The sequence below is a fragment of the Leiobunum rupestre genome, chromosome 9 (genome assembly GCF_980474605.1).
Source record: "Leiobunum rupestre chromosome 9, qqLeiRupe1.1.hap1, whole genome shotgun sequence".
NCBI classification, from domain to species: Eukaryota; Metazoa; Arthropoda; class Arachnida; order Opiliones; family Sclerosomatidae; genus Leiobunum; species Leiobunum rupestre.
In genome coordinates, this window is record NC_143392.1 from 52,572,301 (window position 1) to 52,589,227 (window position 16,927).

At 36.0% G+C, this 16,927-nt stretch overlaps 2 protein-coding genes across 2 annotated transcripts; both read right to left on the reverse strand.

The window, feature by feature from the left end:
• Nucleotides 1-2,905: 2,905 nt before the first annotated feature.
• On the reverse strand, nucleotides 2,906-6,353 carry LOC149930887 (mite group 2 allergen Der f 2-like). The gene is made up of 4 exons (XM_090157966.1): nucleotides 6,119-6,353; nucleotides 5,209-5,313; nucleotides 3,588-3,769; nucleotides 2,906-2,992 (listed from the first exon to the last, which is right to left on the reverse strand). The coding sequence occupies exons 1-4, from the start codon at nucleotides 6,195-6,197 to the stop codon at nucleotides 2,906-2,908; spliced, it is 453 nt and encodes a 150-aa protein (XP_090014092.1). The 5' UTR covers nucleotides 6,198-6,353.
• A 719-nt stretch (nucleotides 6,354-7,072) lies between these two features.
• Nucleotides 7,073-7,603, reverse strand: LOC149930888 (uncharacterized). Its single transcript, XM_090157967.1, has one exon. The coding sequence runs from the start codon at nucleotides 7,601-7,603 to the stop codon at nucleotides 7,073-7,075; it is 531 nt and encodes a 176-aa protein (XP_090014093.1).
• Nucleotides 7,604-16,927: the final 9,324 nt, after the last annotated feature.

Below are 16,927 nucleotides of genomic sequence, written 5' to 3' on the forward strand. Positions count from 1 at the left end.
TTTGAAAACCCTGGTGGAATATCCCACCTCGACGACTTGTTCCATTTTCGGAAAGCGATCAGTTATTGGTCATATTCCCCCTACCTTTTATTTTTCTAAATTACTCATAATTTATCTGTATTCGTACAAACCGAGCGAGTTTATAGATTTCAATAAAGCTATATTGGGCTGACTAAAATTCTGACCCAAAAAATTTCCTTCTCAATTTAGAGGTTTTCCATTGGCGTTAAAAAATATGTTCCTAGCCAATAGTGTGACTTCCAAAATTACTAGGATGGATAAAAAGGTTAAAATCAAACGTAGTCCACCTATTTACTGGTTCGTGGTGAAACAAACCGTTAGTGAAGATTTTTGAATGGAATAAAGGTACAGTGGCATACTTATGAGTAATTCTGTAACATATGATAGTTATAATAGAACACCCAAAAACCAAACAAAAATGAAAATATTTTGCTCTAAAGTGTTTGGTTCTGTATTATAAAATGTAAAATAACATTTGTTTTTAAGATAAAATAGCATATTTTTCATGTTATTTTTTGGGTTGAAGGTTTCTCATATACATCTTCTTTATTTATGCATTTGGTAGCTTGAAATCTCAGCTTTCTAACGGTACTATCAGTTTTTGTATATTTGTCCTTAATACCGTAATTCCCCCCTAAAACACTACCATGTTTGCAGTTTTTCACAAAAGGGATCGGTTCAAGTAGCTATATTTTAGAAACTGAATTTCCTAGAATTTTTTCAACGCAATTTTCGTGTTTATTGGGTTCATTTTACTTAATATAATTTTCAATATTTATTTCTGATTAAATACCTTCGCGACAGAAACGTTTTAATTTACCTCAGTTAGCGACATTCGAGTAAAAATCGTCGTTTTCAACAATTTTTACTAAGAAAACTAATGGAACAATTTTTTTTAAATTTATCCTAGTTACTCTCTACTACCCATATTTTTTAGCGAAAAACGTTTTAAGGGGGCTAGCTCTATTACTTTTAGAATTATTTGTACAAAAACACCGGGACTTTCGGCGTTTTGAAAATGAACACTTAATACATCAATTTAAAAAAAAATCATATTTTAAAAACTACAATGAATTAAGGGCTAACAATTTGGATTTCCCACCAAACATATCTAAATTACTAACGTGTAAATTTTCGTCGAAATTGCCCATGGTGCCGTGGGGCATTTTTTTCAAAAACCGGATATTTGACATGGAATGACCCCTTACCAACAATTCACGAGTACAATTTATCACGTCCAAGAAGGGGATGGAAATAAGCTTTTATTTGACTCGACTTTCTCAACATTTTTATTAGGAAAACGCCCTCCGATTCTGAGCGCTATTTCAATAACTTCGGTTCCTTTACATCTGGCTTTACTCACTTAATATACAGCAATACTGACGTATTCCTTACCAAATCAGGTGGAAGAAAAAGTAATAAAGGGAAACTCCTATGAATGTTTAGTGCAGTAGAAACCAGCTAGATGGTGATAACGTTTCAAGATAGAATTAATTTTCCATTATATTCACGTTGTACAGATTTTTTCTGTACCGATTAATTATTTCTTAATCCAAGATTAATAATATACAATCAAAAATTTTAATAAATTCCTATTGCAACGGCAATGCAGTTTAAATTAATTAAATTAGTTTTAACACATTAAGAAGTGTTTAAAGCTTGAAGGGAGTGTAATAACCTCTTTTTTTGCCGTTTTAAACATATAGATTATTTTAATTTAATCCGCTTCATAAATATATATGTCTAAAATATTTTTATGTTTAAATTGGAAATAAACCCTGAACAGATTTTACGTAAGTACCTATTAAATATAACAGAACCAACCCCATCCATTTATAAAAAGCCCTTATCATAAAAAGTGGTATTACACATTTACTAAATATTTATTTCTAAGTTGGTTTTCCAACTAAAGGATCCCAGAAATAAATCTTTAACTCTGCTCTTGAACGTAATAAAATATTAATTTACTGATATTTAAGTTGAACGATAAGGTACAATAATCACCATTTTTATTTACACTTAATGCTTTCATATTTACATAATTAATGAATAATCAATTAATTAATTATTATTTATTATTATTCATTAATTATTATTTTTACTTAGTTAATTTATTTTTATCTTTAGACCAACGGTGGGCCTCGTTTTCTTTCATTTTTACGAACCGAGTAAATTGTTATCTCTATAAGTTCTCACTTAAGGCTGTTTTACATTCGAACAAAAACCTGCCGACGGTGAGCATGGACGAAGAAATATTTCGGCAGGCATAACTGAAATAGTTTGCGTTGGCACTCTTGATCATGACGTTTTTGACCGTGCGTTAACCAGCCTTTAAGGGGGAAGAATACAGTAAAAGCCTCGTTTTCGTTCAAGCTGAACGTTTTTGTTTTAACAATTACATAATTGAATTATATTTTTCATATTAGACTGAGCCTTCCTCTAGTGCTTAAAATAATTTTGATATTTCTAATTTTAATAGTTGACGAGATATAAGGACCTAACTAAAGGAAAGTTTGGGCGCTTGCCCAAGTTGTTTAGCTCCGAGGGTTCGAATTAAATCGTAATAACTTAATTATTTTTAATTTTAAAAATGTCAAAAATATTTTAAGCACCAAAAAAAGAGGCTGTTCTACACTTAAATATGTATTTTATAAGTTAAAATACAAAATTAAAAGAGTTCAGGTTGAAAGTAGATAATGGCCACTGTGGTCTTCCCCCTTAAAATTAACATATACTTTATTTAAAAAAAAGTTTGTGCAGAAAAATGTTTTTATTGTGAAATTCATTGTTTGTTGAAAATTATTTATTTGATTAGTCGGAAGGAAATTTGGAAATATCATTCATTTGAAGCTACCATCAGTGAAACATCCATAGCAGGAAACATTTACTCGACGATTGCTAAGGCCACTTTTCCGCAACCAATAGTTTTTCCCAGTTCGTTTCTTCCCTTGTAAACGAGCTCCAAATTCCCCTGAGAAATATAAATATGTAAATTAATTATAAAAAGCTATTCGAAAGGCCTTAGAACCAAAAGAATAAGAATACATTGAAGTTTCACGTTAGTCTGTTTGCCATAATCTAACTATAAGTGAGTAGTAAGAAGGTGTTGGAACTGGGAGCTAAGAATACGAGAGTAGTCAATGCCGCAATATATTTTTAACGGATAAACAAAGGCTTAAGGAAAATCGAAACTCTTGCACAAGTAAAAAAACCGCTTTCTTTCAGATCATTATGATGCACTCCAGAATCTTATGAACGGTAATGCTTCAGTTTCATACGTATCAATTATTTAAACGATCTGCGGTTGTGATAATTTAAAATAGAATAATTATATTTGTTAAGTTGAAAATAAACAAATTGGCTTAAATTTGTAAGAAATAGAGTAATTTTGGGATTGAAGGCGCTAATATAATGTAAGGTGATTTGAGGAGTTGTTAAGCGATTTCGGGGTGGTGACCTTTTTATTGGTACTCACCGTTACGAGAAGTAGGGGGTTGTGGATTAAAAAGTTAATGTTGTGAGGTAATTTGTGAACAGCCCCTGAATGAAACAATTCGAAGACTCACCACTGGCAATGCTCCCGTAACTGTCAAGAAGGTCGTGTAACGGTATGTCTCGCCAGCGATGACGGGGCACGAAGGGCTGATTTTTCCGTCTGCGCATGCGTCGAGGCTGTCATCGGGTAGACGGATAGATTCTCCTCCTATGATGGCGGTTATAGTGGTTTTCACCGACACAGCTGGGATATCTGCAAAGTAAAAAATTCGATAAAACCAAATGATGAATCTCGCGAGAAACAAGCCAATTTAGAATTTGGTTTTCAAACTTATGTTTCAATTCTTTTAAATATTTCTGCGATATACCTTAGACAAATCACACGAAAAAGATATAATGTTAGGGCTCCAAAAACATTGCTACTGTATTCAAAAACAGTGTGTCAGAATTTAAAGCCCGGTGTACCTAGTAAGAAAGACCATACCACCGGAGGTCTATCATCATAATGCCCTACGCCAGCGTCCACCTAGCCCGGGAAGATGACAAATCCAGCATGGGTAGTAGTACCCTACTATTGATGGTCACATCTTTGACACAAGCCACTCAACACAGCAGAAAGTGCAGCAATGGGTGGACAATTTCCCACTTCGCACACAACAGTGGGATTGTGTGTGGATGCTGTAGCACCTCCAGCCGACACCCTACCTATGAAGGTAAAGAGTCAAACCCTTTGGAGAGAGCTCCTAAAGGGGAACGACGAGCACACAGCAGCCCAAGTAACCCGGCACAGCTGGCACCGGAGATCCCGGAGTGACTCCAAAAGGCCGGGAAACCGGACCGCCGTTCTCTCATTTGGAGGCCCGCCGCCCCACAGTAAGCTACCCAATCCGCCGAGTTGGCCAGTTTGCACGGACCCTCTCCGTTAGCCTGAGCCGAAGCTCAGTAACCAGCCCATACCTGACCGAAGTCGGAGGTGGAGATATGACCTTTGATCAGAGCTAACATCTCCCAGTGCGCTGTATTCAAAAACAGCAAAAAAAAAACAAACCTACAATCTGAAGAATTTGGTTTTTGGCTACTGTATAAACAATGATTCTTATTCAAAGAGAAATTCCTGTAGCTATAAATAGTTAAACCACTACAAGAAAAAAATCATTAAAATAAATCAGCCCTAATTTCAAGTAGATTTTCGGATTTGCATAATAGAACTCTTGGCATTTTAGTGCCAAGAAAAAGTGAATTCCCCAATTTATTATTTATTATTATATCATCTATGTCACTTTATCAAAAGCAAATACTATTTAATTTTTAGACTGAAAAACAGGAAATTAATAATAACTATTTCTTTTGCCTATGTCAGATTGCGTTGTCCCGAATTAAGTTTAAATGTAAACTGCAATTTAAAATTTTAAAACCACTTTGAAGTATGTGTCTTATAAAATATTTAATTGAGATTCCAAGGGAGACAGTATTAATAAAAATAACTGCGTTTTTGAAGATAAACTAGGAAAAATTGAAACATGTTTTTCGGTTAAAGAATCATCGACGTGTTCTCTTTGGAATCTAATTAGTAGCGTATTAAGATTATGTATTTGTTACTTACAAATAAATTACAGGTTAAGAACATCACGTGCGATATTATGATTTTAAGTACGTTAAGATAATTTAGAATTAATACATGTAAAAACTCACTTGGTTTCATGACTCCGATTATTTTAACGGTATTTCCTTGTTTTAAAAGACACGGTTCGTCCCCAGGACACAGGTCCAGTATCACTTCCTTCACACTGCCGTCTCCTTTAAAGTTATTACCAAATAAGAAACATTTAAAAGGAAATATTTTTAAGTTAAAATAATTATTAATTTCATTTTAATTAGTATGCGACGTCTACGTAATCTATTCCCGTTTCCTGCCATTAATACGGCGGACCTGATGAGCTACGTGTAACAGCTAGAGCGTAAAATACAACACTTTAAACTTCACCAATTTATAAAAAATTTCAAAATATAAAAAAAAAATTTTAACGTAATAATTTATTTCAATTAAAGTAATATATTATGAAATTACCTATCTATTTGCTTTTCTTATACTTATTTTTAAAATATTTTTCTTTATCCACATATCCTTTAGTCACCAAGTTGAAGCTGCACCTTAGCTGCCTACTAGTATTATTCTTACTTTCATACAAACAAATAAAGTGATCTTTAGATAATGTTGGTATGGCCGTCTTTGGTCGCTAAAGATTTCTTATATCCACCTTTTTTAATTTAAATCCACCGTTTAAAACTTATTTTACATTTCGAATTGAAAAGCTATTACAAACCACTAAAAAATTAACTACTGATTTATCAAACAACTATTGTTTACAAGCCTAATGCGTGCAAAATAGCCCACGCTTCTACATCCCGTGCTATGTTTAAACCTTAGTACAAAATCCAACTATGTATTTCGCCTCTGGAAGTGCATTTGCGAGTAATTTGACCTATGACATGCGATTTTCCCTTTATGGAGAACTCCAGCTTAAATAATCGCTCTCACACAAAAGAAACAACGTCAGAAATTCAATTGAGAAACTACAAATTTAAAAAAATAAAAACTGACCACAATCCTCGAAAAGTACAGCGTTGGCAGCAACGACGAAGGTGAGCAGAAGTGTGATGAAAGAGATTTTACAAATCATATTGCAGCCTGCTTCTGAATGTGTTCCTCACGTTATACCGTTCTTCTTCGAATGAAGCTATCTTGAAGAGTTCCGATGGCTTTTATCCTAGCGCTCGTATTTCGAAGGAAGAGTTATCGGCATTGTGGGCTCTGATAAACAGTGATACGTTCAAATATGAACTCTAAGGTTTCGAAATCCACTTATTTTAAATATATATTATTTCGAAACAACAAATTCTAGTTCATTGTGATATTTATTGTATTCAGCTAAGATAATGCGTCTTAATATATTGAATTTGAACTTTTTTAAATATAATAAAAAATTATTGTATTTTGTTAAAGGAAATTTTAATTTCCTAATGTAAAATTCCAATTTTTTTGCTTCATTATATTATATTATAATATAATTTATTTAAAAATAAATAATAATCAGCTAGACTATATTCAAGATTAAAAATTAGATTATTTTTATATATTATATTGTAAGTTTGCTGTAGCAATTACAAGATTACGAAATATGATCAAATCAATTTGCACATATATATAACTTTTTTTGGCTAATTTTAATGATCTACCAAATTTATTTCATTGCAAGTTAGATTTAAAGGTGAAGGTTGAGGGTCAGTGCCGTATTAAGCCATGGAAGGGCCCTAGGCAACCGTTCAACATTCGCTCCTTGTGATTAATTGGCCCCTGCTCTTGGTGGACCCGTAGACCAAGTCAGCCTTGTTGATAACGCGGCACTTGTTAAGGGTCTATACATGGCGATGTGATGCGGAAACTCTTAGTAAAAAATCTTAAATTGCGAAAATAATTACGTTGAAAAAGGTTAGTTGCGTGGTTTTCTTCGGGAGAAAAAATATTTCGATCTATGAAAAATTATTTAAAATTATTTCAAAATATCTTTCTGTGGTTCCATAGAAAAATCAAATTGGGAACCGCTGATCTAACCATTCCGTTGTGATCGACAACAAAAACCTTTTCTTCCGTGAAAACTACGTTTTCCAAATATTCTAGCCATTCTAAATGATCGTTTGCAAAATTGAAATGACCTTCAAGGTTTGCTACAGATAGTTTCTCTTTTTTAACAGATATTCTACCATGCAAGTTATCTTTCACTGGGGAATGGTGAACCGATGGTACTGAAACATCGAGATCAAGATCAAGCTTCAACTGTCTAGCAGTCAGAAATGGGTTTTCACTTGAAGTCCTTGCTGGGCGTCGCCGATCATTTGGTGAAAGCTCTGATGGTCTTCCATCTCTCGGGTTATCGACGCCATTTTTGAATTCGCCATTTTGGTGTCGATTCACCCACAAAGCCACGGTGGTTGGAGATATATTTAATAGTCGACCAATATGTCTATTTGAATAACCTTCATTGTGCAACTGCACTATTTGATGTCGAGCAATAACTCGATTTTCCATTTTTATAGACAGCGGAAAATAAGGTTTGCTAATTGATTGAAAACATTACCAATTATCCTTTTTATTCAATCAAGAAAAGTCACGAAAGAGTTTGTTAGGCTTAACACTTTTCAATAAATAAAATGTTAAATCACGCGCTGATGTTTTCGCGCGTTGAGCTAGCGCGTGCTTTAGATTCAAAACACGCGATTATAGTGCCCGCTAATTTCGAAGGAAAGGAAATGCGTCACCTGAAAGCAAAAACCATGTAACTGTAACTATAATTTGTATAAAATTACGTGGTTTTTGCTTTCAGAGTACAAATGGTTCTATTGAATATTTAAAAACGACACACTCAAATTTGGATCTGTTTTATCATAAACCACCTCCTGGTAGCCTACTATGTTTAATCTTCCATGTCATTCGGAGTTGTGGTTGTTGAGTTATTATTGAAAAATCACGCCATAAGAGTGCCTTGATAGAGGAGTTTCGCTCGTTACGCTCCAAAAATTAGTTTTAACTTTATATTTATTTTATATATTTTTATTCTACGTATTTAGAAAAGAGCGATTTAAAAATAGCCAAAGTGTGCTTTAAAGGTTTCACCAAATTTTTGTTTAACCAGGAATTCTCAAGAAAACGTTATCGAAGCGTGAAATTTTATACATTATAATTTTTAACAAACCATCGTTTGAAGAGAAATAATATATATCACAATTATAACACAGACAAAAACAATTTTAGAAAGCAATAGATCGCCAACTTCTAAAGTTTGACATTAAAATGCTAGTAGCTCGACTAACATTCTTAAAACAAGTCGGCCGAGGCCGTAATATAAGTTCCACATCAGTGTATTCGAGTGGGCAAACCCATACACACTTAGTAGACACAGGTAGGCAAACTAATTGAAAAACTGTTGAGGCAACGTGATTTATTATCGTTTGATATATAAATTGCCATCCTAAGTTAAAGAGTGGATGCCGCCCACCATCAGGAGACCCGAGTGGGGAAACTGATATAAAATCTGTTGAGCCCATGTGATTTCCTATTGTTTGATATATAGCTTACCATCATATGTTAAAGAGTGGGCACCACCCACCCTCAGGATACCCGGGTGGGCAAACCAAATTAACCACTACAAAAGCTGTTTAGGCCCTGTGTTTTCCTATCGTATCAAAGGTGAAATGGGTAAGAAAAACACGATGAACAAAATTCTTTTAAATTATTGAAATTAGTGGTAATATTATATAAAGAAATTCTTAAACTGGGATTAAAATGGGTTTATTTTAGAAAATTTATATCAAACATTTGGGTAGTTTAGGCACCAAAAGTCATGTTAATTCGCAAATTCATAAAAAAACTACTCATTAATTTATTAACTTGTTTTTTCGATCAATCTCTCTTTAAGGGGGTTGGTCGGAGGGGGCGGAAATTAACGGCACTGCCTGTGCGTCAAAACGTTCTGTTGAATGAGACCAACTTGTTTTTTCGGTCATTCTCCCTTTAAGGGTTTGGTCGGAGGTGGCGGAAATTAACGGCCCTGCGTTCGCGTCAAAGAGTTCTATCGAATGAGACCAAATCTCTGGACCAACTATACAAACTATACAAGTTCTCCAAGAAGACGATAATATTATTTTGTGCCACATATAAACGACTTCGATTAGAAAGATCCACACTTATTTGTTACTTCTGACCACACACGGTTTCGATAAGAATGTGCCGCACTTACTAATTACTTCTGACCATACACGGTTTCGATAAGAAAGTGCCACACTTATTTGTTACTTCTGGCCATACACTTTTTCGATAAGAAAGAGCCGCACTTACTTATTACTTCTGGCCATACACGGTTTCGATAAGAATGTGCCGCACTTACTTATTACTTCTGACCATACACGGTTTCGATAAGAAAGTGCCACACTTATTTGTTACTTCTAACCGGCCCTCAAGGGGTCGGGGTGTGCAATAACTGGTGGCTTTACCGGGGAGTCGGGGTCCGGCTCTTGTGACCCATAAGGGCGGTGGCGCACTGGGATATGTTAGCTCCGTCCAAAGGGTCATATCTCCAACCTCCGACTTCGGTCAGGTGTGGGCTGGATACTGGGCTTCGGCCCAGGCTAATCGAGAGGGGCCGGGCAGACTGGCTGCCTCGGCGGATTGGGTCGCCTGCTGTGGGGCTGCGGGCCTCCGTATGAGGGCACGGCGGACCCATCTCCCGGCTTTTTGGTTCACACCGGGATCACCGGTGCCAGCTGTGCCGGGTTATGCGGGGTGCGGTGTGCCTGCCGTTCCCCTTAAGGCGCTCTCTCCAAAGGACTTGGCTCCCTGCCTCTGTAGGTGGGGTGTCGGCCGGAGTTGCTAGAGCATCCGTTCTTTATCCCACTGCTGTGTGCGAAGTGGCGGGCTGGTCGTCCCATTGTTGCAACTTCTGCTGGGTTGAGCGGCTTGCGTCGAGGGTGTGACCATCAGTAGTAGGGTTCTGCTGCCCATGCTGGTTTCATCACCTGTCCGGGCTTGTGGACGCTGGCGTAGGGCATTCTGATGATAGGCCTCCGGTGGTGTGGTTTTTGTTACCGGTACACCGGGCTATAAATTCTGACTACATGTTACTTCTAACCGGCCCAAAATGGGTTAGAGTGTGTAATAACTAATGGCTTTACCGGGGTCAGGCTCTTGTAACCCATAAGGCCGGTGGCGCACTGGGAGATGTTAGCTCTGATCAAATGGTCCTAGCTCCACCTCCGACTTCGGTCAGGTTTGGGCTGGATACTGAACTTCGGTTCAGGCTAGCGGAGAGGGTCCGGGCAAACTGGTCGCCTCGGCGGATTGGGTAGCCTGCTGTGGGGTGGCGGGCCTCCGTATGAGGGCACGGCGGACCCATTTCATGGCATTTTGGACTCCCTCCGGGATCTCCGGTGCCAGCTGTGCTGGGTTATGCGGGCTGCTGTGTGCTCGTCGTTCCCCTTTACGAGCTCTCTCCAAAGGGTTTGACTCTTTACCTTCATAGGTAGGGTGTCGGCTGGAGTTGCTATAGCATCCACTCTTAATCCCACTGCTGTGTGCGAACTGGGGATTGGTCCACCCGTTGCTGCACCTTCTGCTGTGTTGAGTGGCTTGTGTCAAAGATGTGACCATCAGTAGTAGGGTACTACTACTCATGCTGGATTTGTCACCTGTCCGGGCTAGGGAACGCTGGCGTATGGCACTATGATGATAGGCCTCCGGTGGTATGGTCTTTGTTACAAGGTAAACCGGGCTATAAATTCTGACACACTGTTACTTCTGACCACACACGATTTCGATAAGAAAGTGCCACACTTATTTATTACTTCTGACCACACACGATTTCGATAAGAAAGTGCCACACTTATTTATTACTTCTGACCATACACGGTTTCGATAAGGGGGTTGAAATTGGGGCGGGGGGAGGCGAAGTTTGAGGTTAACTTGACCCTAAAACGCCGTAAATATACGTAAAATAACCCGGAAAAAGGAATGGGAATTGCGACCATTTAACTTGACAAATCCCCCCCCGCGTTGCAAAGAAAGACTAGAAATTCCGAGTAATATTTGTACAGAGCGGTGTTGCTTAGTTGGTTGAGGCGTCGGTTTTTGGAGATTACGCGGCCCGCAGCTATCTGTGTTCGCGTCTCGGTGAGGCCTCTTATGTAAATTATATTAATAAATTATTTTTCGCAGCTCCATCTACCGTGTCGTTGCTTTCTACGCCAAACAAACTACAAACAACACTTAACGACAATCCATCCATAGCGATATATATCTCGATGTGGAACTAAAAAGGTTTGCTTATCGACTCTGAAAAGTCTAATTCCAAAATGCAACAACTCGAAAAAGTCAGAAAGCGAGACCCTGACTTAAAGCGACTTCAAAGTTGTCAATAGTTGGTTAGTCAAGGTGGCGGCAAAGTTTCGTATCGGACTCCGCGTCTCAATGATCTTAGTTAGAGATAACAAGTATGAAACTAAGCGAGTGTAAGTGGAGTTGGGCCGACTACCGGAAAAGAGGCTTGAATTTAATTACGTCACGAAAACAACCGTGTGCCTCTAACCCGAACCAACATTTTGAGCTTGAAAAAAAATGGGCTACTGGGGATTATTTTGCAATTTCGGTCTAATATCGGTCAATTTTAATTTGGTCCCCAAATTCTGCGAAATTAATATGCCCAACTATGTTTGTGGCGAACAATTTAATAATAATAATAATCCGCTTACAATGTTAGAAAAATCGCGCAAAGGTAATTTGCACAATTTCTGTCAAGTGTGCAAAAATTAAAATTTGGTATTGCAAGATTGAACGCAACCTACCAACTTCCCAGAAAGTTATTTTTAACTTGACCAATCTGCATACCCCGTTCTTAATTTTACGCATTTAATTATACGCCGTGCCAAATCTGCTCGCTTCCATCGAAATTTGTCCACTACGTAGACCAAAGTTTGCCTAAAGTTTCATTAGGTATTCGAAATTCGTCTGAATTCATCTGGAGATGCGCGGTTTTGAATGGCTCATTTGCGCAACTTTGAAGAAAACTTTAGCCCGATTTAGTCTGTAAACTTTATGTGCATAATTGTTCTCCTAAAAAGTTGAGCAGAGTTTTGGAAAAATTGCCCTTTTACAGGAGTGCGATCAAGATAAGTTTAGTGAAATGAGCCTTCCCCTGCCCTGATCTTCGTATACGACCCTTCTACTTAAACTATTTGCAAATATCATTATCGGAAATTAATTTTGAATAATATTTTACGTGTTAGTTTCCGCGGCTTAGCGTTTTTTTAATAAGAATGACGCGACGTTAAACTCCCTGAAAATAAACGGGAACACGTAATAATACAACGCCTAATTTACTTAACTTTCCTGAAATACCGAATAACTATTATAAAATACCGATCAAGAAAACTATTGTATACACCGGAAAACACCGATATACACCGATATAATAGCGCGAAACTAATTTAAATCGCCAAAAAACGCTGACATATTACACGAAATCTAATTAAAAATGTCAAAAACCTTCGCAATCTTAACCCAAAATTAATTGGACGTCGATATAATAGTTCAAAACATATCTAAAACTCGAAAAGACCCCGACATATTACCCCGAAACTAATTAAAATGGGTTTAAAACTCCCCCCTGATTACCCCGAAACTAATTATAAACCTCAAAAACGGCGATAAAATATCTCGTAACTATTTCTTAAATACTGACAAAACTATAAAATATTAATTCAATATCCTAAAATATCGAAAAATCTATGAAGATATTTAAAAAAATCACCGTCAAAAACTGTAAAAATTCGTGTAACCGAGTTGTCAGCCGATTCCTAGCTGCCAACTAAAACTGACCTAAAATTTGAAATTAATTTTGATAAAGCTTTAAAAATTCGTTTTTTGGTTTTGGTGTTCCCTCAATATGTCCGGAACCACTTGTTCGATTTAGAAAACAAAACCGCTTCTGGAATGAAAATAATTTGGTGCGTCGAATGACGTTTCTCACGTGCACGAAATTGGAGAATTTCAATTGGTTTAAAAAGCGATGTTTTATTTTTTAGCCTTGGTTAAATAATTACAAACATTTTAGAAGTTTAAAAAAGCCAAAGGTTTCTCCGTTCTTTAACCTTTCCAAAAAGATATTATTCGACTTTCTACTCTTAACGGTTTTTGGTATATTTGAAAAACAAAGTGTCCAGAAACTTTTGTCCGGGACTGTACATTTTTACGACAAGAGGTATTTTTTCAAGTTTTTTCATAGATTAAATATGATATACTTAATATCAGTTGATACTTTTTATTGAATAAAACAACCAAAATTAAAAATTACTTAAATATAAAGCGTAAAAATTACGTAACAATATCAACCGCATTAGATTTCCATTTTGAAATTTTAAGATTACGTGATAGAAGTAGAGAAGGACTAAATATGAACCATTTTTTCCAAGATGGCCGCCATAACCCCCCCAAAACACCCCCAAAATATTTTCCAAAAACAAAATTTTTGTCCTTGGAAAAAGTCATATTTTTGTTTTCAATTTCACCATGAAGATGATCTTTGACCTCGACGCTCGAGCACTGTCTACCATAGAGAAGGACTAAAACTTAACATGTAAATCCAAGATGGCCGCCAAGATGGCCGCCATAACCCCCCCCCCAAAACACCCCCCAAAATATTTTCCCAAAACCAATTTTTGTCCTTGGAAAAAGTCATATTTTTGTTTTCAATTTCACCTTGAAGATGATCTTTGACCTCGATGCTCGAGCACTGTCTACCACCCCTAAGCCTCGGTCTATCACCCCCTAAATATAAACCATTTTTTCCAAGATGGCCGCCAAGATGACCGCCATAACCCCCCCAAAACACCCCAAAATATTTTCCAAAAACAAACTTTTTGTCCTTTGAAAAAGTCATATTTTTCTTTTCAATTTCACCATGAAGATGATCTTTGACCTCGACGCTCGAGCACTGTCTACCATAGAGAAGGACTAAAACTTAACATGTAAATCCAAGATGGCCACCAAGATGGCCGCCATAACCCCCCCCAAGACACCCCCCAAAATATTTTCCCAAAACCAATTTTTGTCCTTGGAAAAAGTCATATTTTTGTTTTCAATTTCACCTTGAAGATGATCTTTGACCTCGATGCTCGAGCACTGTCTACCACCCCTAAGCCTCGATCTATCACCCCAACAAGTTGGGACACGATCGGACAAGGTCGGCCCGAGATATCGGCGGTAATATGTGACCCCCCCCCGATTACGTCAACTTATTTACTTTTGGTGTCAATTTTTTCGTTTTTTCGTTTTTTCGCCATTTAAAATGCTAATTAGTTATTTGCGAGATGGGGAAACCTTCGCTTTATAGCCTTGGCAACGTTTGGCCACACCCAATCACGTAATATCCAACTTACCCCTGTTGAAAATTAAACTTTATTTACTTTTTGGAAATAAATAAATAAACAACTAAATATGAACCATTTTTTCCAAGATGGCCGCCAAGATGGCCGCCATAACACCCCCCAAGACACCCCCCAAAATATTTTCCCAAAACCAATTTTTGCCCTTGGAAAAATCGATAAACATATTTTTGTTTTCAATCTCAAATTTCACCTTGAAGATGATCTTTGACCTCGACGCTCGAGCACTGTCTACCACCCCTAAGCCTCGGTCTATCACCCCAACAAGTTGGGACACGATCGGACAAGGTCGGCCCGAGATATCGGCGGTAATATGTAACACCCCCGATTACGTCAACTTATTTACTTTTGGTGTCACTTTTTTATTTTTTCGTTTTTTCGCCATTTAAAATGCTAATTAGTTATTTGCGAGATGGGGAAACCTTCGCTTTATAGCCTTGGCAACGTTTGGCCACACCCAATCACGTAATATCCAACTTACCCCTGTTGAAAATTAAACTTTATTTACTTTTTGGAAATAAATAAATAAACAATTAATACATAGTTTGCATCACTACGTCATCAATGACGCAGTTCCAAGTATAGATATAAGAACCAAGAATAAATATTTAATTTGAGCTAGAATGAACGGTTCTATGCCGCCATTTTGCCGGTGTAGATTTCTTAGTAAAACGGGAGGGTTAACAGTTTCAATTGTCTGTTTGCGGATTTTAATTATTTTCAAATGATTAAGAAATTAGTTTCACGTTAAAAATGGTTATCTGCCTGGTTAAAAATTGTTCGAGTAGTTCAATTACCAAGGGAGAGCGAAAATTGTTTATTTTATTCGATAGCGAAGGTAATTGTAAAAAGGATGACTGCAATGGCCTAACTTTGATAAGCTTTGTCAACTTCTTTTCGTACATATTTCTGTCGTAATTTAATATTTTATTTAAATAACCCGGCCTTAGAATCTTATCTGACTTTGTTTAGGGCCCATTTAAATTTTTAAAGCATAAATCTAATTAGTTTTGTAGCTTTGACGAGATTACCAGCAAAATGGCTACCTATTTAGTAGCTACGCGAGAAATGGTTTGAATTTTTGATCGCCCTCCCAGTTTCCTTGGAGACCATAGGCCCCTCCCTTCGGTGCAAACTATGTATACACATTTTAAAACAAATTACAATGGGGCTGGTCAATATCCGCCCGAGATATAGCCCCTTATGTATAACCCCGGTCGAAATAAAATACAATTTAACTTACCCCTGTCGAAATAAAATACATATTTTAAAACACAACAAATTGCAATAGGCCTGATTGGTCAATATCCGCCCAATAACTTATGTTTTACCCCTGTTGAAATGAAACTTAATTTACTTTTGGAGATAAATAAATAATACAATAACGACATAATAAACAATCAATACATATTTTAAAAACACAACAAATTACAATGGGGCTGGTCAATATTCGCCCGAGATATAGCCAATTTTTTTTATAATAAATAAAATAAAATGTATTTACTTTTGGAGATACATTGTTTTTAACATTTGCAATACAAAGGTGTAATTTTATCAGGGAAATTGGTTTTCAATAGTACTCCAATACATTCTAAAATAATATAATCAAATAAAAAATCCGAAAAACAATTATTTTAAAATAATAAATTAATTACATAAACAATCAACAAACATTTTAAAAACATTACAATGAACTTAATCGGGCGATATCCGCCAGAGATATAATCGATAATGTATTATGAAAAAATTCAATTTATTTAGCCATTCAAAAGTATAATGTTATCCACCTACAATAAAACGTATTACTTTACCAATATAAAAATAATTCTTACATTTTTGAAGATACAATGTTGTTTTTATTGATACTTTTTACTAGTGTTCGCAATTGTTTATTCATTATACACAAATTTTCCGATTTATTTTTAAATGTTGGGAAAAAGAATATCATTTTAACTTATTTATGTTTTTACGCAACAAAGCTTTTATTTGAATAAAAGTGGTATTTATTTAAATAATTGGCTTATTCATTTTCAATTATTTAAACATTTTGCAATTTTTATTAAACTATTGGTTATTTAAATAAATATTGAAATATAGCCGAGCTTATTTTATTCATGGATAAAAATTAATCGACTGCCGAACACTAACTTTTGCAACTCAAAAGACTATAATTTTACCCAAAGGGATGTCTGGTTAATTTTTAATAGTAAAATAATATATTCTAAAGTTGGAAAAACATTTTTAAGTTACGTAATCAATAAGAATTCCAAAACCCATTTATTTAAAATAAATAAAAAATAATTAACTTTTTTAAATTAAAAATAGCAACATTGTAAATAGAATTTTCTCTGACTATACACAGTGAACGAACGGGTATTTATTGGTGACTATATTAAAACAAAATTAAGTTTATTAATTTGAA

Coding starts and splice junctions, on each gene's coding strand:
- LOC149930887 (XM_090157966.1), bottom strand. CDS start 6,197: ATGATTTGTAAAATCTCTTTCATCACACTTCTGCTCACCTTCGTCGTT. Junction 3,770..5,208: donor AATCGGAGTCATGAAACCAA/GTGAGTTTTTAC, acceptor TTTACTTTGCAG/ATATCCCAGCTGTGTCGGTG. Junction 2,993..3,587: donor TTACGGGAGCATTGCCAGTG/GTGAGTCTTCGA, acceptor TATATTTCTCAG/GGGAATTTGGAGCTCGTTTA.
- LOC149930888 (XM_090157967.1), bottom strand. CDS start 7,603: ATGGAAAATCGAGTTATTGCTCGACATCAAATAGTGCAGTTGCACAAT.